The 25,192-nt window shown below is 50.6% G+C and overlaps 7 protein-coding genes across 7 annotated transcripts; 3 read left to right on the forward strand and 4 right to left on the reverse strand.

Moving 5' to 3' along the window:
- Nucleotides 1–1,016: 1,016 nt before the first annotated feature.
- On the reverse strand, nt 1,017–3,518 carry GIQ15_00050 (uncharacterized protein; the record flags this gene model as incomplete). Its single annotated transcript, XM_033547467.1, has 1 exon — nt 1,017–3,518. One exon carries the CDS (start codon nt 3,516–3,518, stop codon nt 1,017–1,019), a length of 2,502 nt encoding a protein of 833 aa, XP_033408418.1.
- A 2,939-nt stretch (nt 3,519–6,457) lies between these two features.
- On the reverse strand, nt 6,458–9,324 carry GIQ15_00051 (uncharacterized protein; the record flags this gene model as incomplete). The annotated part of the gene is made up of 10 exons (XM_033547468.1): nt 6,458–6,994; nt 7,062–7,255; nt 7,308–7,536; nt 7,602–7,841; nt 7,894–8,164; nt 8,216–8,381; nt 8,445–8,724; nt 8,779–8,971; nt 9,026–9,048; nt 9,112–9,324. 10 exons carry the CDS (start codon nt 9,322–9,324, stop codon nt 6,458–6,460), a joined length of 2,346 nt encoding a protein of 781 aa, XP_033408419.1.
- A 1,701-nt stretch (nt 9,325–11,025) lies between these two features.
- Nucleotides 11,026–14,475, forward strand: GIQ15_00052 (uncharacterized protein; the record flags this gene model as incomplete). Its single annotated transcript, XM_033547469.1, has 3 exons — nt 11,026–11,427; nt 11,504–14,269; nt 14,335–14,475. The coding sequence occupies 3 exons, from the start codon at nt 11,026–11,028 to the stop codon at nt 14,473–14,475; spliced, it is 3,309 nt and encodes a 1,102-aa protein (XP_033408420.1).
- Nucleotides 14,476–15,266: 791 nt separating this feature from the next.
- GIQ15_00053 (GTPase EngB) lies at nt 15,267–16,577 on the reverse strand (the record flags this gene model as incomplete). Its single annotated transcript, XM_033547470.1, has 4 exons — nt 15,267–15,729; nt 15,795–16,152; nt 16,286–16,424; nt 16,536–16,577. 4 exons carry the CDS (start codon nt 16,575–16,577, stop codon nt 15,267–15,269), a joined length of 1,002 nt encoding a protein of 333 aa, XP_033408421.1.
- Nucleotides 16,578–16,659: 82 nt separating this feature from the next.
- Nucleotides 16,660–17,276, forward strand: GIQ15_00054 (AP-3 complex subunit sigma; the record flags this gene model as incomplete). Its single annotated transcript, XM_033547471.1, has 2 exons — nt 16,660–16,728; nt 16,785–17,276. 2 exons carry the CDS (start codon nt 16,660–16,662, stop codon nt 17,274–17,276), a joined length of 561 nt encoding a protein of 186 aa, XP_033408422.1.
- A 1,240-nt stretch (nt 17,277–18,516) lies between these two features.
- Nucleotides 18,517–20,944, forward strand: GIQ15_00055 (uncharacterized protein; the record flags this gene model as incomplete). Its single annotated transcript, XM_033547472.1, has 7 exons — nt 18,517–19,029; nt 19,113–19,294; nt 19,350–19,375; nt 19,608–19,762; nt 20,033–20,107; nt 20,180–20,689; nt 20,744–20,944. The coding sequence occupies 7 exons, from the start codon at nt 18,517–18,519 to the stop codon at nt 20,942–20,944; spliced, it is 1,662 nt and encodes a 553-aa protein (XP_033408423.1).
- A 942-nt stretch (nt 20,945–21,886) lies between these two features.
- GIQ15_00056 (spindle pole body component alp14) lies at nt 21,887–24,653 on the reverse strand (the record flags this gene model as incomplete). The annotated part of the gene is made up of 4 exons (XM_033547473.1): nt 21,887–21,984; nt 22,070–24,237; nt 24,316–24,524; nt 24,597–24,653. The coding sequence occupies 4 exons, from the start codon at nt 24,651–24,653 to the stop codon at nt 21,887–21,889; spliced, it is 2,532 nt and encodes an 843-aa protein (XP_033408424.1).
- Nucleotides 24,654–25,192: the final 539 nt, after the last annotated feature.

Below are 25,192 nucleotides of genomic sequence, written 5' to 3' on the forward strand. Positions count from 1 at the left end.
GCGCAGTTTCAGGCAGCGGTCTGGTCTGGGTCTTTGAGATGTAGGCTCATCAAGCAGCACGCATAACCCCTCGCGTGGCCCGTTTCAGACTGGCGAACAGCGGCAGGGACGAAACAAAGGACGGCGAGCAGCAAACGAAGCGCAGCGAGAGCGAGAGATGCAGAGAGAATGCAGGTCGTTGGGTCGCAGCGTCGAAGTTGAAGCGAGAGATGAGTTGTCACACGATCCGATCTGGGCAAGGCCAAAAAAACTGAAAAAGAAACTTTTCGCTGCAGCTTCAGCTTTTCTTTTCTTTTCTTTTTTTTGCTTCTTCTTTCTCCTGCATGGCCAAATCCTCGTCACGGCGAGCAGCGCCACCCTGGTGGTTACGATCGAAGGCTGGGGTGTAGATATTCTCCGGGGTTGATGCATGTCTCTCCCTACGACTGGGGTCAAATACGAGTGAATGTTAGTATACTCCGGACGACCGACAAGACCAGAAAAGACATCTAGTATGAAGACGGCCAGAGGTGTAGGGATGGAGGGACTGCGATCTATGGCTTCATTGGATGCGCTGGGAAGGCTTCGCTTCCACCCACTCGCCGACGACCATGTTCCTGGTCACTACGGGCTTTATCAGCGCAATCGGGTGACGCGGCCGGAAGCCACAAAGTATGATTTTTCAGATGGAGATAGAACGATCTATATTGATATCGCTATGCTCAGGTAAGAGGGTAAGGAAATTCCAAGCGAGTGGATGGATAGATGCAGAAACGAAAAAAGGACGACCGACTCCGCCATGCTAACAAGATGATAGTACAAGGAAATTAAAAACAAGAAAAGAGAGAAAAACATAGATTGGGAGACGAGACCCAGGCAAGGAGACAAGAAACACCCCGATTTTGCTTCAAGCGTATCGCGTTAGTTGTTAAAAATATGTAAGAGATGGAAAGGAAAATGGCAGTAGAATGGAATAGCCAAAATGAGTGTAAGGAAAGCTCGTGCTTTCAGGGAGGTGTAAGGAGGTATATAGGAGATTAATGAACGATGGCAATGCCTGTGGCCTCGCTGTTCCAGCCCAACGCCCAGATGGGTATGTCTGGGTTCGTCTCAATGTCCTTTTCACCATCGTCGTTGTCGTCGTATAGAACACTCGTATTGGCTCTGTTTCGCAGGCCTTCTCTCACCGATGGCATCGATGGGGCCTGTGACAGGCGCGAGGAATGTCGACGGTGCTTGAACGGCCTGGTGGGCGTGAAGGGCGACGCCTGGCCGGAGGGTGGCGAGGGGAAGTACATGCCAGAATTTGTCAGGCTGATGATGGGGAGTCGTGGACTCTGGCAGCTTATATCTGAAGCTGCGCTCTGTGGCACTGAGGGTGAGCTGGTTGCATCACCAGCGATGGAAGGGGTAAGGTTCGGTATAGATCGAGGTGCCCTTTTCTGGTGAGGAGTCGGGGGAAGAGCCGGACTAAGGCGTAAGAAAGAAGTATCCGAGCTGTAGCTGGAGATACTTCTTCGATTTATCTGGACTGCGAGGGCCTTTGCCCATTCTTTAGTGTCTGTCGCGCTTCCAGCCGGGGAAAGGGTCTGTGGCATGGCCCCCTTGTTCCGTCTGATCATTTCCAGGAGGTATTCCTCCTGCCGAGTCACGGCCATGACCCGACTCCGTCTGCTGCCTGCCTGAGACCCTTGACTTTCGGCCGGCGAAAATTGAGTCTGTATACGGGGGAGTGTAGGCGGGGAGGTAGGTAGCAGCGGCTCAGGTATGGTAGGGACGCTAGAGTAATTCGACTCTGTCGCGCTCATGGTTGAAGGGTGAAGACTGGAGGGTCTCGATTGGTCACCGTTTTGCGACTTGGTTGTAGATCCATTTTTGACTGCTCTCTTCTTGGAACTGGATCGGACTCTCTTGATAGACGGTCGTCTGGCAGCCGTGACCGTCTGGGCCGTGCATATCTGGAAGCCCTCGTCAATCGTGGCGATGCTATCCCTTAGTTTTGTGGTATGGCCGGCCGGCTCGTCTTCGCTCTCGTCCTCGGAAGACGAGAGACAGAGCACACTCGACTCGTTCAGATTCGAGGAATTCAAAATTGCTCTGCTGCTCTTTTTCCGTATCCTGGGTCTGTCCTTGGGCTGGTCACCCGCAGGCTTATCCTTCTTGGTCACCTGGGAGTAGTCTGAGCTCGGATGGGCCATCGAGCTTTGTTTTACAGGACCTGCCGAGGTCTTGGGCTTCTGTGGTGTTCTGTGAGTGCTGTCATTGGGGACGGCAAGGTTGGTTTGGCTGGGTTTCGCAGACTGGACGCTGGGTTGACGAGACGGCAGGCTCAGTGAACGCCGGTCCCTCGTGAGTGGAGGATGGTCTCGCGACATCAACTGTCCATACATGACCTCGATCTGATCCCCCGGCCGGATCTCCTCGATGTCGTCCTGGCCATCGGGTCCATCATACCATGCCGAGCTCACTTTCTTTCGCTTGAAATTGGGGTCACGCCAGCCCTCGTACTTGTGATTTGCGGGACGCTCCAGCGAGGGCTGTGCCAGCTTCTGCTTCTCCCGCCGTTGCTGCTGCTGGTGGCTCTGATCCTTCTGCGGACTGAAGGCTTCCTGGAGCGGGGAATCGACTCTGTACTGGCGCAGAGGCTCCTGGACAGGCATCAGCTCGTCATTCTGCTGGTAATTCGATTGCATCTTCTCTGGCTTCCTCGGGTTTGGCGACCTGGTCAGCCGGTTGAGAGCACGCTGGGCGCGGTCAAACTTGTGTGTCTTATACATGGAGGCGTCAGATCCGTTGGAGGCCACGGAGGGAGGAGAGGCCATCCGGTCTGGAGACGGCGGGCAGGGACCAGATGCCTTGCGAGGTCTGGGGAAGAGTTTAGATAGATCAATCATTGGCGGTCTGTGTTTCTGTTTCTTTGCTTTCCGTGCGGTCAGGCCGGGCTCATGGTCCGTCGACAGGTCGGTATTAGACTGGCTGCTGGCCGGGTAGTCCCTCAAAGCCAGGTCCTGAGACGAGGTCCCGTTTGTGTAGTACGACCGGCTGGTGGACGAGTTCTGAGACCGGTTGAAGGACGAAGTGGATGGCGACTCGGATGGCCGCAGAGGTTCCTGTTTCGACTTTGACCTGGCCGTAGCCGTAGCCGTCTTTGTCGCCGTCTTCGTCTTCCTGGAGGACTGTCTCAGGAAGGGAGACGAGAGACGCGGGCGTACTTTGTGCTCCTCTGGCCGGCACTCTTCATCCAACCGCCCTGTCCGGTTTATGCTGTAGCCACCGGTGAGATCTGAGGCACAGCTCTCTGCTCGCCCTGGTCCCGGTTTCACTTCTGTATCCTTAAATCCTCCCTTGTGCTCCCTCCAGTCCAGGTCCAGGTTCAGATCCAGGTTGAGCTCCAGGTTCGGCGCCGCGTACGGGTCAAAGGCGCGGTCGATGGCCCCAAACGCAGTCTCCTGCCGGTCTCTCTGATGGTGATGCTGGTACTGCGAGACACTCGACATCCGTGGGGGAATATGCAGCGTCATATTGCTCCGGTGAGACATCTGTGGCTCGAGAGTGACGGTTCTCTGCAGCGCCGGCCGTATATTGGCAGCGTGGTCTATGCCAACATTGAAACTCTGTGTTTCCAGAATGGCGCGAAATCGCAGATCCGCCAACCATGCGAGAGCAGATAGTGGCACGGAGAGAGTCGACCAGGCGAGGGCTATTGAAGAATTAAAAAAAAAATAAATAAAAATACTGTACGTGTCTCCCAGAAACTTGGGGCGGCGGCGGGCCTAATATTGAAACCCTCCCAGACAGGCCTTATTGGGCAGGCTTTTTCGGCTCGTCGCACCTCGCAGGCGGAACCACGGTTAATACTCGATTTAACATGGGCCTGCAGCCTCTCCGAGGCGTTCTGGAATGGAGTTTGCCTGGTGCCAACAAGGAAAAGGCGGGATGGGGAGAAGAGAGGCTGGAAAAAGAAAGGAAAAAGGGTGCTAGAGAGAGGGTCGCATGGCCGTCCCCTTTCCTCCCTCCCTCCCTCCCTCCCTCGACGGTCTCGAAATATCTTACTTTGGCTCCGTGGGCTGGCAGGGATCAGATTCACTAGCTTTCACGCTGCGCTGCGCCAAAATAGCGCCAGAGAGATCGTCGCACAAATTGGAGATCGAACGACTCGAGCGAATCCGATGCGCGGCCTGGGAGGGACATGGGAGGAGGAGAATGATACGAATCACATCATCACATCGACGGCCGCTCCTATAACATAGCACACTCGTCCGCGGGGGGGGGGGGGGGGGGGGGGGACTATACAGAGTATGCCATACGGCTATCTTCATCGTCGAGATCTGGCCATTGCATCATGGTATGGGGCCCCCTGGAGCTGCCCTGACCCATATCCATATATATACGTTGTGGAGAAATATGCTCCGTACCAATGCTGGCTGGTCTGGGATTAATTAAACTGGCCTACCATGACGAGAAAAAATGGGCAGTCGAAACGCAATTGATTGGGAATGGCGGCCCCGATTAGCCGGGCTAGGACGCTGTTTACGAGGCGGGATTCCTTCCCCGTTGGCAACAGGACTCTCTTCTACGCTGCTCGAGATAGCTTTCTCCGGTCGACGGGGAAAGGATGGACAGGCTGCCGTGATGGCTGAGACGTGATGGACGGTGGCCGTACGGATCTCACGCCCTGGGCACCGCTTTAGCCAACCAGGCACGGGAGAGCCGCAAGAGCTAGGACAGAAAAAGGCATGTTCCGGCGTTAAGGATCCAACGCTCAGGGGGAAGGGGAGGTATAATTCTACGGTGATATGGGCCCGATTTGCAGGGTACCTTCAAACGTTGAGTATACGACTGCCTGCTCATAGGAGAGTAGCTATATGCTCTTACTCACATATCAATCCCAGACCGATATTGGATCGATTTTGGCAGCAATTTACTGGGATGCGCCTGATCCAGATGCCGGCCGAGTGTAATCGTGATCGCCCCTGTTGACAGCGCCGTTATCTACTCTGTGCATGTTTATATATGGAGTAACATGGCGTACCACGCTTCGATGATAGCCCTCACTACGTGAGATTGAAACACAGCTATTCTAACTTTAACGGCAGGTTATATCTAGGTTTGACAAGCCAATCTTCCGTGTCTCTGTGGCACCAGAATGCAGAGCTGGCTTTCAGCATGGTTACGCTCTGTCTCGTACGGAGTACCTCGTACAAAGCACAGGGGCCATTCTTGCATATCCTGAATCAGTTCCCCATACTCGTACTTCCGATCGCCAGCACCACCGCTGTCACTTCCGCCAAAGGGGCTAATTCGCATTATCCTGTAGAGGAGAGCCCATTGCTGAGCACAATCGCCGACGCCTTGACCCGACAGCTCGCTGAATAGAATTACTTCCCGCAATCCTAAGCCGTAGATCCCTGTGTCGGTGATCACGGCGAAGGCTCGGCTCGAACAAAGATGTTTGGGGATGCCGAATTCAACCCTGCTATTAACCGCTGCCATTATCACAATTAAACCAACCTCGCGATATCGACGAGGGATACAGTCTAAACCCAGCAGATATCGTTATACGATCGTCCATTAAGGATAATTTGGGGTAGAAAGCAGATCGAGCTCGCTGTTGAAGAAGCTTAATTCGACATGGATTTTCTATAGGCCTTGCTTGTATAGTTACTCCTGCATGTAATTTGTAGCTTGCGGTTTACTCCGTACTCCATAATTCGAAATGAGTTCGGCTCTCACAGGCAGGCTCATGTGAAGACCATCACAGCCTCCCCATCTCTGCCCGTTTCCCCATTTTTGTTGTATCTTGTATTTCGTGGCGAAGTGGCGCGTCGGGAAGATCGTCAAGCGTGTTTGTGCGCAGTGACGAAAACTAGACTAGACCATGGAGATTTCTCTGGAGATCTCAGCCTGAAAAACTCTACGTAGGAATAGTCTACGTTTTATTGCCTCCACGCTTCATATAAACCTCGTATTGGCGACTCCAGGCCGAATTGGGGCCAAAGCGCTTTACCCTTAATTCTGATCCATCGCCTTGGTAGCGTGCAGTCATTTTGTCTGTGGCGAGTAAGAGATGGCGAATCGGCTGAAGGAACAGCACAGGACGGGAGAGATCGTTTGGGACGATAGTTCAATAGATGGACGATCGTCGTTGTGGATTTTCGCCGTTCTAGATATAATGTTTGCTTCGACCAGATACTTGTATTTCACAGTTAGCCGACGCTACATACACCGTACAACACTAATAACTCCTAGCGACATGCTCCGTATGATAGTAGGATAAGATATGCCTATAAACATATAGAAACGGTCAACGGTGGTTAGCTGAAGACATAAACTCAAATTGGCGAAATATGGCATAAAAGCACGGGCTAGATAAGAGTTGGAATGAGGGGGCCAGTATCGATATTGAATAGAGGACAGGAAAATACGAGAGAAAGGCAGCTGACAGGTGTTGGCAATCAATAATCATAATTAGCAATGCTCAAGAGCTCTCCTCGCTTGTTGAATCGCCAATATCAATTGGATACGCCGCATTGCTAAGCTTACGCCGCTTGTACGGCTGCTCCTTCGCCGGTTCGTCATAGGATTCAAATTGCGAATCAGCAAAGACTGGAGGGTGGCTTCGTTCGCCACGGCCCCTTTGTTGCCTCCTAAGCTGCTCTTGTGCACGAGATGCCAGTGAATATTGAGAGTGTGGAGGGGATGATGGCGGGCTAGTGCTTGCCGCGTTATCCCGCGCAACCTGGGCCCCATTCGACATGGACGACACGCGCCGAGTTTTTGTTGCAGCTTGACTACTCACAGCTGCATGAGGCTGGCTTCCGCCGTTATCTTCATCTTCACTGATAACAATGGGCTCGGAGTTTAGCACGATATAGGTATCCAGGGGGGGTTTTCCCTGTAGATCAGTGTGATTGCCTAATTCCTTTTCTGACTTTCCACTCATATCCTTCATGGTCGAGTTTACCACGGAAGTGGCGTTGTTCGGTCGACTGTCAGGCGTTGATGGGACCATATACTATATAAACCGAGCTATTGTTAGTATTACTGTCTTCCCTATCTGGGCACATAAGCGCATAACCTACATGATGCGAGATTTTTGCTAGCGGATTAAATATTTCCTGCCTTAGTCGCCGCCTCGTCTCTTCCGAGTCTGGAACACGGAACCTTGGAAGGCCTTTCTCCGCAAATCCTCTCTGTTTTGACCCAGGCGTTGGTTGAAGGAAGCCATTCTTCCTAAGAAGTTCGGTAATCTGCACAACCTCGTTTCCACTGCAGTCTATCAATTGTAAGTGGGCTACCTAGGCTAAGAGAGGAAGCGGAACACATACGCAGCTTCTGAGAAAAGTCCTTGACTCGAAGTGGGTAACCTTTTTCTATAATTATCTTGAGCGCCTGTCGAAGCAAAACGAGAGTTTCAATTTGCCTCGAAATTTTGCTTTCGTCTGGTCCCAAAAGACACTTGTAGCACGCGTGGGTGGTGGGAATCTTCTCGTCGCTAGGATGTAGGAAGCCGTAACACGTTAGATGCTGCCGTGTATTGCAGAAATCGCATTTGAGCTATATAAAATGGATTAGAGTGGATGAAATGCCCGTTAAAAAAATGCCGTGAGACACGTAGTTACCATATCCATGTCCGGCTCGCCCCATCCACACTGACAACTAACCTCACCGTTACCGTTTTGAGGACCCTGGCCGGTAACTGGTTGAGTGAGTTGTGAATGGTTGATTCTTTCCTTAATCTTTGATTTCTGGATCTGGCTGAGGCACGGCTTGACGCTTGGATCCGCTTTTGGCGGGTTGGAGCTCAAGTGGGAAGCTGCCTGCGTGGGTATCAGTTCGCTGTCAGGAGACGGCAGTTCAAGCTATCAATTAACAAGTTAGTGATTTCAGTCACTTAGAAGATGTAGTCTATACCCGAACCATTTTCTGGAGCATGTTCTTCGTTATAGCATCCTGGCGCGTTTGCGTTGATTCTTGTCCTTGAGCTGATTCCTGCGAGCTATTTTCGCCTTGGCCTTTTGTCATAACCGGAGAGGATGGTCCTTCATCCTCTATCCCAATTTCATGCCCACGCTCCGTCCTTTCTGTATACTCGAGGGTGTCTGGGATCTGCCTCCCGCCTATGTCATCGCCGTCATCGCCATCTTCACGGGAACATTTGAGAGCGGTGACCTTGAGTCCAACACTGCACGTGGATTAGATACGGAATACCTTCTTGTGGGTGCGGAGCTCTTACCTGTGACAACCAGAATCCATGACACCACACGATTGTGTTTCCTTCTTCCACACATCATCTCTAGGGTATACTATATGGTCGTGGGTGGTGGATTTGAATCCCTGAGGCTCATATTCCTTAGGGCAATCTTGAGTATAGAACAGATGTATTTCTAGAAACCTCTTATCTATTGATTGGTTAGTGTAATGCGTGGAATGAAGAGCATCAATGTTTTGCTTATCCTTCGTACTTGGCAAGATGGGCAGAAAGGTGCTTAAAGTTATGAGCCTGCGGATTATCATCTCCAGGCCTAACTTTGCGGTTCGAAAAGTTTTCACCTCCGTTGAGCGTCCAGTTGTTTCGAGTGAGACTGTTTCCAGCCCACGGCTTAGTTCATGTACACCCCGCGTGTAGTTGAAAGAAAACGTGTAGCTTTCTAGAACGTGTGATGGGTTTTCCTTGTCAACAAATACTGTAAGCTGAACTGCCTCGAGGACATTCTTTTCCAGGGCGTCAAAGATGCCGTGCTCCTAGACCATGTTAGCTAGGATTCTAATAAAAGTCACCAGAAGGTAGAAACTAACAAGTAGATTCAAGACGCCATCAGCCTTTGCGTTGCGGTCTCGTAGAATAATCTTTAACGGTTGTCCACGTTTCCCAGCTTCAACAGGTGGATTAGAACCGCCGGCAACGAAGTCATCGTAGGAGACGTTAGAATCTGGCCGCTTGAGATTTAGAAGATCCCGTTCTCCGAAACACGACAATGGCAAGAATTCTCTAGAGGAACTAGAGTTAGAAATACATGTACTGTTAAGCTGGGTTAAAGCGTACCTGAGATAGAATAATGTCCCAAACTATCAAGTCAAAGTCAGCCAGTGTTTCGCAAGAAGCTACTCAAGTATCGAAGCACAACCTACCGAAGCATGTAGCATAATCTGAGCAAACGCGAGACTCTGCTGCTGCCTGAGTGCTTGTGACTGGCGTAGAGAAAGTGGTTTGGGAACTGTTTGGACGTTGACACCGCGTTGCTCCTGGCCTTTGTTCTGTGCTACAGACTTCGTTGCATGGGAGGCTGTGGTCGTTGCTCCTACAACCTGGCGAGCTGGCCTGTTACATATCGTCTGAGCCATGGCTGGTATCTGGCTGAAGCCGCCGAGGATGATGTTTTATGAAGTCTTCGAGGGAGGAAAAAGCGCGTCGAGGGCAGAGAATATCCCAATCGGGCAAAAGTCATGTGAATTCCCAATACGGCAAATTCTACCTCGACCTCAGAAATCGCCCTTATACACAGTAGTTAAGATGGTATTGACCTTAGAATGTGCATTGTTCATTGGGTATTGGGTATTTAGGGCGTTTTGAGGCATCCCGAGTCTACGGATAGAGCCATAGGCATGAGAGAATACGCGGTTTGACCGTGGTGTATGTACAGACCCGAGGGTTAGACATTATCCCAAGGCATAAACTAACTGGAAATAGGCCTGGACGTCGGCCCTTATCGACTGGGGTATATCAGATAAAACGTTATCTAGATAGAAGCTGCAGAGCAGGGAGCTCGATCCCGACAGCAATGACATCAGCCACCGCCGGGCTAGGAATAACGGACCATGAGGCGCAGATGAGGGTATAAAGCTGGCATCCGAGTGGACCGGACATGTACGTGTACATGTATGTGTACATGTCTGCGCGAGAATGGCCAGGAATTAACCGAATCAACACTCTTTTCTGTGTCCAAGGTCTATAGACAAATGAACGGATAAAGTCTTCGCTGCACGATAGAAGTTGATGCATGCAGGCTCCATGCAGCTGCTCCCGGCTCGACGCCGCCATAGCTCAGACCGCGCATTCGGGGAAAACTACAGACTCAGACTCAGACTCAGACTCAGACTCAAGACTCAGACTCAAGACTTAAGACCTAGGGCTTGGGGGGTGCCTGAGATGGCCGTATGGGACTGGCTGGGGGAGACAGTCGGGCTTGTCTTGGGCGTATTCACTATGCAGAGCAGGCCGCTGCTTCCCCGGTGATTGGTCCTACTCCCTACTTTGCTTCTGTGGGAGGAGCTTTCTTCTTTACTTCGTACTGCACGTGAAGCCAGGCCAAAAACCCACACAGATACCGCCCGAAGACGCCTTGCCAGGCCTTGCCAGGGTGACAAGGGACCCGAACAGCAGAGAGAGCGCCCTCTCGTCCTCGCAGCTTCACCAGCACTATCAGACTGCAACTCCCGGCGTCTCTTCCCCCTTTCCGCCCTTCCGCCCGTTTGTTTATACTTGGGGGGCTGCTTTCTATATATATGGGTGAGGCCCGGAGCGCGCTAAACCGGTTTGGGGCCCTCTCACCGCGCTTCTTGCTGCCAGCCACGACCGAGACGGTCTCGCCGCTTTCTCCTTCTTCCTCGCCTCCCCTCCCTCGGTCTTGATACCTGCTACTCCGTGCTCGCGACAGGTCTCTCTCCCGGTTTCAGCGTTTCTCGCACGCCCGTTATCGGTGACCCTTGTACGTCCCAGGCTCGCGTCTTAACGCCCTGCCAGAAGCTAACTTGCTCAGGTTGATTAGATGTGAAGACCTGCCGTGCACCCCTCGTTTCTTCACAGACGATCCCCCGGCATTTGGCTCCTATAGCGATTCCTATGTGATAGTTCGGCCTGCCCTGGGTATGATCTGAAGAAGACGACAGAAGGCCGATGCTGCCGTTGTCACAGACCGCTTGATCTCCCTAACCGCAACATCCACCCTTTGTCCCATCTATCTACCATCTTCTGGCTGTGTCACGAATCGATACAAAAAAAAAGAAAAGCACATATATCTATCCTCACCACACACCGACCACAGGATGGATAACTCGACGACTACCAGCATGTCTCCACTATCTGGGAAAACTACGCGGAAACCCGCCAACCCGCCAGCAAACGATGCCGAATCTTCACCAGACCCTGCCCTCTCACCCAGTTTCAACTCGGCATCAGACGATTCCATACCTTCAAGCGGCACCGTCGGCCAGTTCTCTTTTGCTCCGGCAACGCAGACAACAGTCGTGACCACCACCACGACCACCACTACCAAGTTTCCGCCGTTTGTGATGCGAGCTCCTCGCTTCGCCGGGCACCTAGACCCCAAAGTCTACCCTCTAGCCTCCATACCGACCCCGGAGCCGCTTCGAGATATCCGTTTTACCCTAGACGGGAATTCGATCATTTTTCGCGAAGCAGATGACGTTTCAGGCGCGCTGAGTAGAGTGAGATTTTTCAAGCATCTTCATGTCACTTACAAGCAAGTGAGCTATCTAGCAGTTACTAACGTGTCTAAAACAGTTTAACGAGCAGCAAAAATCATTGAGGTTCTCTGGGGCAATTCGTTCGAAACTTTCTGACGGCCCAGAAGCTAGTCAAGCTGACGCTATAAATTCTAAACCCTCTGTTCGCAATCGACCCTCGGGCTCATCGGACGTACGACGACGCCCTCTTTCTCCATCACTACCCGCATCTAATCCTGTAGCCAAAAAGCTACACTCATCAACCCATACTTCTTTTGAAGAACAATCACAGCAAACTGGTTTGACGCGGTTGCCTCTATCACGACGTTATGAATTACCCCAGCGGGATCTAGGGTTAGCAACCCCGGAAACAGAGAACACGAGCTTTTTACTTTGCAATAAAGGGAAACGGAATCAACGAACTCGCTCGATGCTTGGAAAGCAGTATCCGGAGGAATCACCTCCTCGTGCAGACCGTCAGCAGCAGGGTGCTTCTGGCATCGCGAGCCCCATGGTACCTTCTGATAAAGAAAGCAACGGTGATAGCTGTGGAGACGGTTTAGATAAGTCCCCGCTTCTCGAGAGGCGAACTAACATAGCTACCGTCCAGGCCGCTGATCGCTCTGGAAATACACAATCGAATAATGATTCGGCAGAATGCAACTTACAAAAGTCTATGAGAATGAGGCTACAGATGAAAACGCGACGTAACAGACAAAACTTACTTGGGTTGGAGTCCTCCGGCTCGCAAAATATGTGCCTGCCTAGCCCCAGCCTCTCGCCAATCGCTCTCATGAATGCGCAGCAGCTGGAAGAAGCCTCGGATTCGACGGCAGATGAAGGCACAGACTCTAGCCTCGACGAGCTTCCGAAACATAACGGTAGAGAGCTTCGTGCGAACAAGGCCAAGAAGATAATGGATTATAGCAAGAAAATTGCTGCAAGAGGCCGTGTGCCCATGTCACCAAACTCGTCCCTGCTGGATATGCCTAATATGTTGAATTCCTTCGAATCGATACCAGACGAACTCAAGTCGTATATGATGTACCAGTTCCTTCGCAGATGCCCAAAATCGACCCTCCATCTTGTCGCTAGTGTTGTTAATCCTGCGTTAAAGTGCGATTTCTTGTCCAACCTGCCCTTGGAACTCGGCCTGAATATTGTGAAATACCTTGATGTAAAGTCAATGTGTCGAGCTTCCCAGGTCTGCAAGAAGTGGAGACTCATCATCAATTCAGATGAAAAGACATGGAAGGCTCATTTTGTTGCCGACGGTTTCGTCCTTCCCGCTGGAGAATTACAACAAGCCATTGAACAGGGCTGGGGCTGGCAGTTCCCAATGTCACCAAGCGACGGCGAAAAGGATCTTCGCCTCTTGTCTTTCAAGTCGTCTGATAGTGAATATTCCTCGGCTAGCCCCTGGAACCCTGATACATCAGACTCCAAACTAGCCACCCTCCCAACCCCATTTTCCCCATCACCTCGTCGGCTGAAACGCAAAGCCACCGCCCATTTGAGCGGAAGGAGAACTGCCAAACGGACAGAAACCGTCCTTCCATCGCCAGAGGAAGATAAAGCTACTCCATGGTTGCAGCAACAATTTACCGCCAGCGAGAACCCATTCATCGCCGCGAACGCAGCAGCTTTGGCTTTGCCGTATGCAGACTTTGGATTGCCATCCTTGAAGAGTCTACATCTCTACAAATCTCTTTACCAGAGGCATCATTCGATAAAGTATAATTGGATGCGGGAAGACGCAAAACCATTACATCTCGCATTTCGTGCCCACGACCGTCATGTCGTTACCTGTTTGCAGTTTGATACCGACAAGATATTGACTGGGAGCGATGACACAAACATCAACGTGTATAACACCAAAACTGGAGCGCTTCAGTCAACACTCCAGGGCCATGAAGGAGGCGTTTGGGCGCTGGAATATTATGGCAACACTCTTGTCTCAGGTTCTACAGATAGGTCCGTCCGGGTCTGGGACATTGAGGCAGCAGACTGCACACAGATCTTCCACGGTCATACCTCGACAGTCAGATGCTTGCAAATCCTCTTACCTGTCCAGGTCGGGACACTTCCAGACGGAACACCAGAAATGATGCCTAGGGAACCATTAATCATAACCGGGTCGCGTGACTCCACCCTTCGAGTTTGGAAACTCCCAAAGCCAAAGGACCCGACGTATTATCAGGCCGGCCCTGCACAAAATGACGGTGCTTGTCCTTACTTCGTTAGGGTTATGGTAGGTCACACACATTCAGTCCGAGCTATTGCTGCACACGGCGATACTCTAGTCAGCGGAAGCTATGATTGCACCGTTAGAGTTTGGAAGATATCCACTGGTGAGGCTGTCCATTGCCTACAAGGTCATAGTTTCAAAGTCTACAGCGTTGTTCTGGATCATAAGCGAAACCGCTGTATCAGCGGCTCCATGGACCACATGGTTAAAATTTGGTCCCTGGACACCGGAGCAGTGCTATATAACTTGGAAGGGCACACTTCTCTCGTCGGCCTTCTCGATTTGAATGCTGGCCGCCTTGTCTCTGCCGCGGCAGACTATACGCTTAGAATCTGGGACCCCGAAAATGGCCAGTGCAAGAACACTTTAACCGCACATACGAATGCCATAACTTGCTTTCAGCACGATAGCCAAAAGGTTATTTCTGGCTCTGACAGGACGCTGAAGATGTGGAACGTGAAGACTGGAGAGTGCTTGAAGGACCTTCTCACGGATCTTAGCGGTGTCTGGCAGGTTAGATTTAATGATAGACGATGCGTTGCAGCAGTGCAGCGGAATCGTCTTACCTATATCGAGGTTCGTATACTGCCATAATTTCCCTACCCGCGATGTTTACCTTGACACCTAACATGTTGATACAGGTTCTCGACTTCGGTGCATATCGTGATGGCACCCCTCCACATCGACTTGGCCAGCGGATAGTAGTCGATCAAAATGGCGAGGAAACCAACGACGACGAAGCCAAACCTCCTCAAGCTGACGAGGAAGCTTCGGACGCCTAGTGGCCACGGCTAGCATACCTTATCAATTAACCAATACCCTCATACAGTATCTCACCTGTTACCTCACCCATCAACGTCACCTTTATTCATTTTCTCAACGCATTCAACGGTTTATTAGAAAACATCATTTCCCCCTTCACACTCAATACACCTTCAATTCCATGATACATCGCATAGCGTGGACGACATGCATATATTCTTCCTTGCTGGTTTCGCATACTCGGATACTGATTTTTCCCTGGTGATAATGGAGTTTGTTTCACTTCAGCCCATCCAAAAAATGGCGAACCAGCTCTTTTGTGTTTCATAAGATCGGGAGGGGCTAACTGTTTGTTTTGCTTTCATAATGTCGTCTACATACCCTTTTGCGCTTTATTCATTCAATCCTTGAGCCTTGAGCTCCCATATGCCGTTGTACGAGTAACACCTCTAATGTCGCATTTTTCTTGCATTTTAATGCCTACTTTACGCTTTATTCCCAAATTTATACAGGGCATTTATTAGCGTTTTAGCTTTCCAAGAGATTGTTAACCGCTTAATTATTCCCGCTCCCCCTTGTATGTTAAGAGTTCCAGTAGAAAATAGTATCCGAGATGATTTCCTCATTCTTTCTTGTAGATGTATGAGGTAAAGAATAATGTACAACGTATCCGGTATATCAAAAGGTACCCAACATGCTCGCTGTCCTATATACCCGCAAAGACCAAACCATATACTCCACCCGACGTAAATGAATATGAACCAAAAATAAAATAAAAATACAAAGCCGTCATGGAGGTCAAGGAAACGGATTACCCCTTGACGCCACCCGCACTCCCTTCTCCGCCCTTGTCTCCCTCTGCCTCTAGGCTCTGTTTCGGCAAGGAAATGGAAGCTTGAGATGGCAGATGATCAAGGCCAGCAGCCTGTATAATAGCCCACTGCAACGCATCGATACCCAGGGGAATCTTATGATGACCTTCGCCAACACGGATCTTCGTGCTGCAGGCTAGAATGTCGCCCAGAGGTGGAATCCCGTCATCTCGCGTGATAGGCGTCACCTCCTTTCTTATTTGCCGGACAACATCGCGGAACCGCTTAATTTTGGATGAGCTATAGCCCTTATGGTCTGTCCTGCCCGCAGTCAGAAAGCCATCGGCCTTACTGACGATGATTTGGTGAGGGACGGTAAATTCTCGGAGGATGGAAAGGACCTCTTTATCGGAGGTTTTAACGCCAGCTTTGGACTCGATTATGAGGAATACTCTCCTGAGCCTGTTGATATGGCCGAGGTCAGAAATGATACCGATACTCTCTAAGGGAACTGGGCGCCTACGTACTGTTTTCTTTTACTTAGATATTTCATCAGCTCATGCCCCCATTCCGGCCGACTGGCCTTGCCATATCCCGGGGAGTCAATTATATTGATCTTCGATTCGCCTCCTTTCCTCCCTCCAACTGCAAATGCATTCATAGTTTGCGTCCGGCCAGGCGTGGCTGATGTAAAGCAAATATTATCCCCGACCAGCATGTTAATTACCGAGCTTTTACCAACATTAGACCGGCCCATAAACACCACCTCCGGCGTGTCTGATTCGGGGATCTTGCGAAACAGGTTGGTAGTCCAAAGGTGTATAGGCGAATGCCTGGATTTGGCGAAAAAGTGCGTTGCATATTCTAACTGTTCTGGACCTGGGACTGCGGTGTCTCTGTAGGAGCAATAATCCGCGGGTCGAAGCTTTGTCCTCCAGCTAGGTTCCTTGACCGGCGATGTGAGCTCCTTTTTACCCGGGAATGCGCCATTCTTAAGTGCATCCAGCCTCGAACTGACCCTGGTGCTTCCTCTGGGTAGCTCTGGGAGTATACGGTTTGACAGGCGTCTGGAAATGCTGCCGAACGACGTAGGGCGAGTGGACATGTCTTATGCGCGGGTTCACGGAGTCAACTCCATCAGCGAGCGGGAGGATCTGCTGGGAAGGGTTAGTATATCGAACAGAGGCTCAGTATATGCGATTTGATGCTGAGCTTGAAGGATCGTGAAGCTCTTTTTCTTCGGCGTTACGGAGACAAACAGAACAAACAGCCAACATGCCAAGCATGACGATGTTGAACATCGCGAACATCGTGAAGACTTGTGTCAAATATAGCTAGATACGTTTGACGGAGAGACGATATTGCAGCTTGGAAGAGAAGGACGGTGCAAAGATGATCAACGCTGTGCTTGTTTTCAACAACAGCGGCCAACCGAGGCTGACGAAGTTCTACACTCAGCTGGTATGACAGTGAGGGTATACAGACGTACTGTTCTCATGCTAACACAACTATACCAGGACACGCAAACCCAGCAATCTCTCATCTCTCAGATATACAGCCTCGTCTCCCAGCGCCCTTCATCAGCATGCAACTTCCTCCCGCTACCCCCGCTGCTCTCGCAAGGCGCAAGCACCAACTCCTCCGGCAGCCATTCTGATGCCCCCACCCAGATCACATACCGCACCTATGCTACACTCTCCTTCATCCTGATATCCACGTCAACTGAGTCTCCACTGGCCCTGATCGACTTGATTCAGGTATTTGTTGAAGCCCTGGATCGCCTCTTTGAGAACGTCTGCGAGCTAGATCTCATCTTCGGGTACGAAACGATGCATGCTGTACTGGGGGAGATGATTGTTGGTGGAGTAGTGATAGAAACGAACCTTGAGCGGATAGTTCAGGGTGCCAGAGCACTAGAAGGACCGCGAGGGAAGAGGAGGGCTGTTGACAGTGCCAGTTCCGCGATCGGACGATCAGGAATTGCTGGCTTGGGAGTCCCTTGGAGATGAACGACTACTCTGCAGCATCTATCATTCAGTGGAATTCCGGCCTTGGCGTTTGGGTCTGGTTAACGATCAAGGATAGAGGACGGGCGTCTCCTGAGGCAAGTCGGGTGACGGATACGTGTTATCCGACTCATGATGCACGGCTTTGACGGAATCCGCCATCTATACGGTTTCACACACGCTACGATTGAGATACATATATCCCCAGCGCCTAGCATGAACGGCTGTCAGATTATTTAACATATGGATAATTGGTGCCAGCAGCAGTGGGTATATTTTTACAGAATACGGCAGTTTGACGTCATTTCGAGCTGGAAATGGAATAATATCGTTAAATAGCAACGTTCCAAGGCCGCCCTCCAGCTGCTCCCGCCCGCACTAGGCCTCGTGTGAGCCTTGAAGCCTCATGATATGACGATGGTTCCTACTGCAGCTGCCATTGGTGGTGATCATATCTTGAGGCCTAGCTTGGCACCCTTATGCTATATCCTTTGTGCTCATCCCGAGGTTACATATTTGGTCGATAGACGTATATCATACAGGATTTCTGGACATAATTACAAGCCGTGCAGCAGCTACGGGGTACTGCGCCTCTACCTATTAATTGCACACATGTGTCTGTACAGGATTTAACCTCTTTGAAGCTCCTCGTATTCACCTATAAATGCAACCATAAATTCTAGGCGGTGCCTTGCACCCCCGCAATCATCCTAAAAATGATCTCCAGAGTGCCTGAGGCTATTAATAGAAATTATTCCGAATAGAACATATTTTGATACTAATTTAATATAGCTGTGTGCCACACAATATAGATTTAAGGCAAAGGCTCAACCTTGTTCCCTTCTTATGTGCCAACCAAGTGAAACGACAAACTTATAGCCAAGGCCCAGCCGCATCTCCACTGGAACGCTACGGCCATGCATGCAGTGCTACATCATATAGAGAATCAGGCCGAGGATACGAGAGCATATGAAGTAGATTTCTCGTATACCGTTCACCCATTTCACGGGGAAAGTTGCGTTCTGCTTGGAAGGGTCCAAAGCTGGGCATTAGGCTGATCGCACGGGGAGCAGCTTTGATGCATAACCTATAAGCTGATAGTTAATTTTGGAAACAGGAATGGGTATCTATGTATATAAAAATGGATCTTGCCATCTATAAGAACTCGCAACTTTCTTCCTCTTACACAGCACTGTTTCGACCTTCACCACTCTCATCTAGTTAAGACAACGCAACGAAAGCCATGAAGCTCACTCACCTCCTTTCATATGCCCTTCTCTCCCTCAGTGGCGTGGAGGCCGCTACTCTGAACGGTGCCTGCAAAGGCAGCGGTGGTGCCCCTGGAACCTGCATCTCTACCTCATCTTGCACCAAAGCTGGCGGAAAATACATCTCCGATGCCTGCCCCAATCTCCCTGCAGACATAAAATGCTGCTCAAAGACTTCTTGTGGTAGCGGTGGTAACTGCCGCTTCACATCCGCCTGCTCTAGCGGAAACACCAAGTCTGGTCTTTGCCCTGGGCCCTCAGACTTCCAGTGCTGCCTACCTGCATCCAGCGGGGGCACATTCCCTCCACCAAAGATACCGGCTGTTGGCAGGTGCAAGCAGACAGCCGTCGACGGCGCAAAGAAAATCGTGGCTGCCAACCCTGGGAAAGTTAGGGAGATTTTCTGCATCCGAGACTGCCCTTGCCCAAGTAACAGTGAGCATTGCTGTGGCCTTGCAACCGACATGATGTGCACATCTGTCGCAGGTGTACGTTATATTTCCCCTGATCCGTTGGCTGCGAGCAAGTCGGCTCGAGGAAATGGTAGTTGACTAACATAATGGCTCTGAAGAAACGCGATCGAGACGCCTTTGGCCGTTCCATGGCTGAATGGGTTATGAACAACCGAAAGACCCTTAACTTGAAGTATGTCATCTGGGGTCAGAAGATCTGGAACCCATCCAGAGACAAGGTCGGCCCGTGGTCCGGATGGCGACAGATGGAGGACCGCGGATCAATCACCCAGAACCACTGGTAAGTGTTGTATCCAGATAGAGAGAGCCGAATCGTTTGCTAACCTGGTGAATAGGGACCACGTTCACGTCAGCTACAACGGTTAGATGTATCAACCATCTGGCAGATGTAGAAGATGTATATAGCCCACAATGTCAAGAATATAACATCTAGTTTATAGCCAACTAGCCTAGAAGCCTATTAATTTCAGTCTTTGTGCCTTCTTCCATGTATACACCATCAACCTGTAAGATGTAAATATATCGAAAATGTTTTCGTCCCGACTTCCCCTTTCGGTTTGATATCACGTGGACTACCCTAATAACGTGACTAGGGCTTGAAATCTTGGCGTCGGGCCCCGGAAAAACGTATCTGCGGGGGAACAAATTAATCGCACACAATCAACTTTGGCTTCAATTTCTTTCTTCGCACTCCGTTCTTCATCGCCAAACTACCAACGCCAACGCCCACGGTAATCTCGACAAAATGGTAAGAATTCAGCATCCTGCGTGATCCCCAGATCTCCTCCTCGACCTCCGTATGCCCCATTGAGAGTACTGCTCGAGATGGGAGTGTCCTGTCGACAGGTCTAATTCCGTCACACCGCACCTGATTCTTCGGAGTCGGTGCAAGAGGCGATGACTTGGCTTGAGGTAATGGGAGTTGCAGAAATGCGATGACCATTACCTCTTTAGAGATCAAAGAAGATGCGATGCTTAGTGAATGCATTTCGCTAATGTCCTCTTTTCTCAATGATAGCCTCCAAAGAGTGGAAAGAAAGTTGCTGCTGCCCCCTTCCCCCAGGGCAAGGCTGGCTCCAAGAAGGGTCCCAAGGTGAGTTTCATTCCCTTCCTTTGATGCTTTATTCGCCAATGCGATTTTGTGTGTATTAACTGTTTCCGTCAGAACCCTCTCATCGAGAAACGTCCTCGCAACTATGGCATCGGTCAGGACATCCAGCCAACCCGCAACCTTGGCCGCATGGTGAAATGGCCCGCCTATGTCCGTCTCCAGCGCCAAAGGAAGGTCCTCAACCTCCGCCTCAAGGTTCCTCCAGCGATCGCCCAGTTCCAGAACACCTTGGATCGTAACACCGCCGCCCAGGCTTTCAAGTTCTTGAACAAGTACCGCCCTGAATCCAAGGTCGAGAAGAAGGAGCGTCTCCACAAGGAGGCCACCGCTATCGAGGCCGGCCAGAAGAAGGAGGACGTCAGCAAGAAGCCATATGCCGTCAAGTACGGTCTCAACCACGTCGTTGGTTTGATCGAAAACAAGAAGGCCTCTTTGGTCCTCATCCCTAACGACGTTGACCCAATTGAGCTCGTCATCTTCCTTCCCGCCCTCTGCCGCAAGATGGGTGTCCCATACGCCATCATCAAGGGCAAGGCTAGACTCGGAACTGTCGTCCACAAGAAGGTGAGCAATGGATCCGTCTACTTTTAATATCCGTTATGTACTAACATTGTATAGACTGCCGCCGTCTTGGCCATCACTGAAGTCCGTGCTGAGGACAAGTCCGAGTTCGCCAAGCTCGTCTCCGCCATCAAGGAGGGATACAGCGAGAAGTACGAGGAGGCTAAGCGTCACTGGGGTGGTGGTATCATGGGCGCCAAGGCCCAAGCTGCCATGGAGAAGAAGCGCAAGGCCGTCGACAACGCCATCAAGATCTAAGTAATGTTAATCCCTTAGCTCTTGTGTCAAGTCACATCAGGTTATGGAGTTTTTGTCTCGGGTTCGGACACGGAAATGGCATTCAAAAGTTTTTTTCTTGCAGCAGCAAGCGAACTCCACCAGAATGGAAAGACACTGGCCAGCCTTTGTGGGGTCTGTGGTCTCTCCTAGTTTTAGAAATGAGACACCCTTTGCGCCCTCCCAAGACTTGATTCTTGATTGACCTCCCTTGTTACCTTTTTTTCCCTCTTGTCTTTATATTTTCTGCATCTTACATATACCCATGTTAATGAAACGAGGTCAACGGTTTTATGAAGGCAAGTGGATACTATTATAAGCTAGTCGTAGTAATCGTAAACCCATTTCTACCGATGCAATCATGATGCTACGTTAAATTCCAACTATGAGCTCTGCATTAACAACTCACATTCTATCAGACGAGTCAAGATAATATGACCTCTATGGATTGGCCACTGGCTACGACATAGCCAACATCAAGACTACGAGTATTTTTCGAGCCATAAAGAACAGGAAAAGGGGGAAATGTAATAAAAAAAAAAAGGAAGAATATTAATAATAACAATTGACCCATTGCCCCTTAGTTTCCCGTATTTTACCCATACCTCATCATGTACGCATTGAGAATTAAAATAGAAAGGGAGTGAGACTGTGCGGAGAATATGTCGAAAAATTAAATTATCAAGCTGAATGGGTATTTCATAAAACGAGCAGGAGAACGGAGCGTATTCGGGAAGGAGCATAAAATAGCCAAGGATAAGGGCTCCAAAGGAACAACTTGAACCTGTCAACAGGCTAGTGTGAAGGGGGCGGCCTTGAAAGGCCTTGTCTTGCCTGTATATCTGTGTGAGCAAGCTAAGTAACGATAAAAGGACAGGGCTGAATTTACCTTCATTTGCTCTATTCTAGCCTTCAACTGACTCGTCACCTCCGCTGCTCGCTTCCAATTTTCTGATGGCTCTGTCGATGCTGAAGAACCATCGCCGCCGACAGGAGTTCGCGAGGTTCTAGCTGGGCTGCCTCTACCAGAGGAATAGGACGAACCAGCTGGAGGGCTAAATTTCCTGCGGCCTGGGAACCCACTGCTTAAAGCAGGAGAAACCATACCGGTGTTCTCTTTCTCCTCGCTAGGGCTTGATGAGATAAAACTCCTTGGCCGCGCGCTTTCGAATCGAGATCCCATATGGAGACTGGATCGAGGTGTACCGTTAACACGGTGTCCATCATCTTGGTATATACCTGAATTGTCGCTGATACCCATATTCAAGCCCATGTCAGGGATGGTGACTGGAGGGCTGGTTGCTCCCGCCCTCATGGCTCTGGATAGTTCTCGTTTCAACCGTTCGATCTCCCGTTGCTGCTTCTGGACACTTTGCTCTGCAGTCTCCGCGTCACCTCTTGCTCGGACGAGTTGGGTTTCCTTGGCCTTTATGCTTAGGACGTCCCGGGTATGATCTTCTATTAGCTGAGCATTTTGATTTTGTAGTTCGTGGACCTCTGACGACAGTTTTAACCGCTCCGCTCGCAGATCGTCTATTAACTTAGACAGCCGTCCATTCTCCGCCCGGACTTCTTCCAATTCAGCTCGTTCGATAGCGGCCAAACCGGTGGGGAACTGAGCAACTGGCTGCTCTTGGACAGGCGCGCTTGGTTTCCCTATAGGACGACTGGCTAGGCCTCTGCCACCACCACCAATTCCAAATTTGGGAGGAGGAGGAACGGCTGCTACCTCTTCTAACGGAGGTGATACAACGCGACGTTGTGGGGATGCTGCACCGCCTGGTCCGCTAAGTTTCGGCCGCATTTTCAACGCTGAGCCTGGCGTAGAAAGGCCTCGACCTCCAATTTTAGGGACAGCTTTCTTTGCCGGTGCTGGTGAAGCGGGGGGTTCAGATGCTGCAGCGGGAGCTGCGGCGGGAGCTGCCTTTTTAGCACCCATGGGCTTTTTGCCCGTTGGCTTCTTCGCTGGCGTGGCCATGGTCTTTGGCGGGCCCATGATGGGTTTTGGCCTGTCCTTCGCTTTGACCTCCGCGGTCTCGAAGAACTCCTTGATTTTGGTCTTTCGAATTTCATCAAGCCCGTCCAAATAAACGTTCATTGCACGTTCGCCCATAATCTTCATGAGGGTTCCCAATACTTCGGCACCACCCGATCGGGTGACTTCACTTGAATCTGTGAGAAGTTTCGTTCCGGCCTCAGCTATCGACTTGACTTCTCCCTTTGAGGGTACATCTCTCGTGGCGCGTAGGCAGCGGACCAAGAACTTGAAAGTTTCCTGCTTCACTTGCGGGTTCTTATGTTTCAAGAACCCAAGGATATCCTCTAGACACTCGCTCAAACTGGTGGATAAAAACACGGCATCCAGTCCCTGGCCTAGCGCGGTCGATACGGCTGTCTTTTTCTCCTTCAGTCGTTCCATCATGGGCGGCATCACAACTGTTCGGTATTTAGCAAATCCCCTCCGAAGACCAGTTGCCATCGCACAGATTGTGTTTGCTGCCACTGTGACCACCAAGACGTTGGCGTCTTTCATGCACCTCCCCAGATCACCACAGAGCTCGTCGAAATTACCCTCTTTGATCCTTGGGACGTTAACGACTTTGTATAGGTCGTCCAAGGCATCCTTTCGATCTTTCCATTTAGATGACGCTAGATTCTGGTGAAGGTCCTTTGGTGCCATTGCTATTATGTCCACCGGTTCGACCAGGTCAAAAACATCGACATCTCCATCGTCCTCCGGTTCCTCTCCCTCTCCCTCGGCCATCCCATCGTCACCAGCGCCGGGATTCGCACTAGCCTCGGCCATTGCCGCCTGCTGTGTGCGAGTAAATCGTTCCTGTTTAGGCGAGGGTTCCTGCTTCACTTTCTCAAACATCTTCTCTAGATCCTGTTGTTGCACTGGTTTCAGGTCGTTCCAGAACGTAGCTTTTAGAGCCTCCTTCAGCCACCTGTAAAGCTCTACCGTCAAGTTCTGTGCTTCCGCTCTCACATTCTTGTCCGCATGGCCAAAGACCTTCGGAAGCGATTTCAGGATCGGTTTTGTTTCGACTATCTTGACTCCATAGTTATGATATATGGCGGTAAGGGCCCCTAGGGCGCCAGCGATTACCTTTGGAGTCTTATGTGAAAGCGCAGCAATAAGTTCTTCGATGACTGGCCCGGGGCTGTCTAATTCAATAAATAGCAATAGCGCTTCAAGTGAGCTAGCTTTGGCGGCAGGACGGGTTTGAGGGAGGCCTTTTTCAATTATTGGCCCAGCGGTGACCGATCGCGTCCTATCGGCGGTAGAGAAGAAACCATGAGCTCGCCGTACGTAAATAGGGAAACTGTGTAATATGGCGAGAAGCACTCACCTATTGCATGCCTGGTAGCCAGAGAATTTTAGAAAGGCGCAGTAGGCCGCCAGACCCTCCTGCTGTGCAGCTACATTTGAATCCGCAACCACGCCCTTCCAGAGTGACGGATCTTGTAAAAACGGTCGAAATACGGGTGCGTCTTCATCTGGAGAAATTTCGAATTGTCTTTTGGCTTCTTCGTAACCTTCTTTTCTTACTTTCCAGACCTAAAAAAGATGTAACCAAGGCTTGTGTTAATCGTTTGATCCGTGCAGCCGGGATGCGGAGTCGAAATTCACCTTGTGCGCAAATCTGTCAGGTAGAGGGAGAGAGGAGAAATCCTCTTGTTCGGCCATGGCTGTGTGTCGTAGAAGTGTCTATATGCTGGAATGTTGATTCAACCTATTTCTGGAGCGTTCACCAGTCAGTACCTGAAGAGATCAAAAAGAGACCCCCAAAAATAGGGCAGCCAGGGGTGCTGTGAATGACGTGGGCTGCTCAGCGACATTGCCAGCAGTGTATATTGCCATACCTGTCTAATAGATGCAAGCAAGGCCTCCTCTACAGGCTCAGTGGTGGGGAGTGTAGGAGTGTCGCGGCTGTAAATGTCTGATATACCCCCAGGTAAACAATAAGGGCAGCGCGGATAAACAAGGATCGGGAGCGAGCTCAGCAGCCTATTCAACCAAGCGAGAGGTAGACAGACGGCAGGACGGTTCAGGTAATGTCAGATGTGTGGTCGTTATCTCATGAGCGCTGGCATGGGCCGCTGGTGGTTGTAAGGGAGAAGATGAAGTCGCAGAGTGCGGAGTGTGAATTTTCCTATTTCGGTCGAGGAATCAACATGCGCATTTTCTCCCCTCCGAGCGCTTTTTCCTATCACCACAGTGATCAC

The sequence above is a fragment of the Arthroderma uncinatum genome (assembly GCF_011692745.1).
Source record: "Arthroderma uncinatum strain CBS 119779 chromosome Unknown scaffold1, whole genome shotgun sequence".
Lineage (NCBI taxonomy): Eukaryota > Fungi > Ascomycota > Eurotiomycetes > Onygenales > Arthrodermataceae > Arthroderma > Arthroderma uncinatum.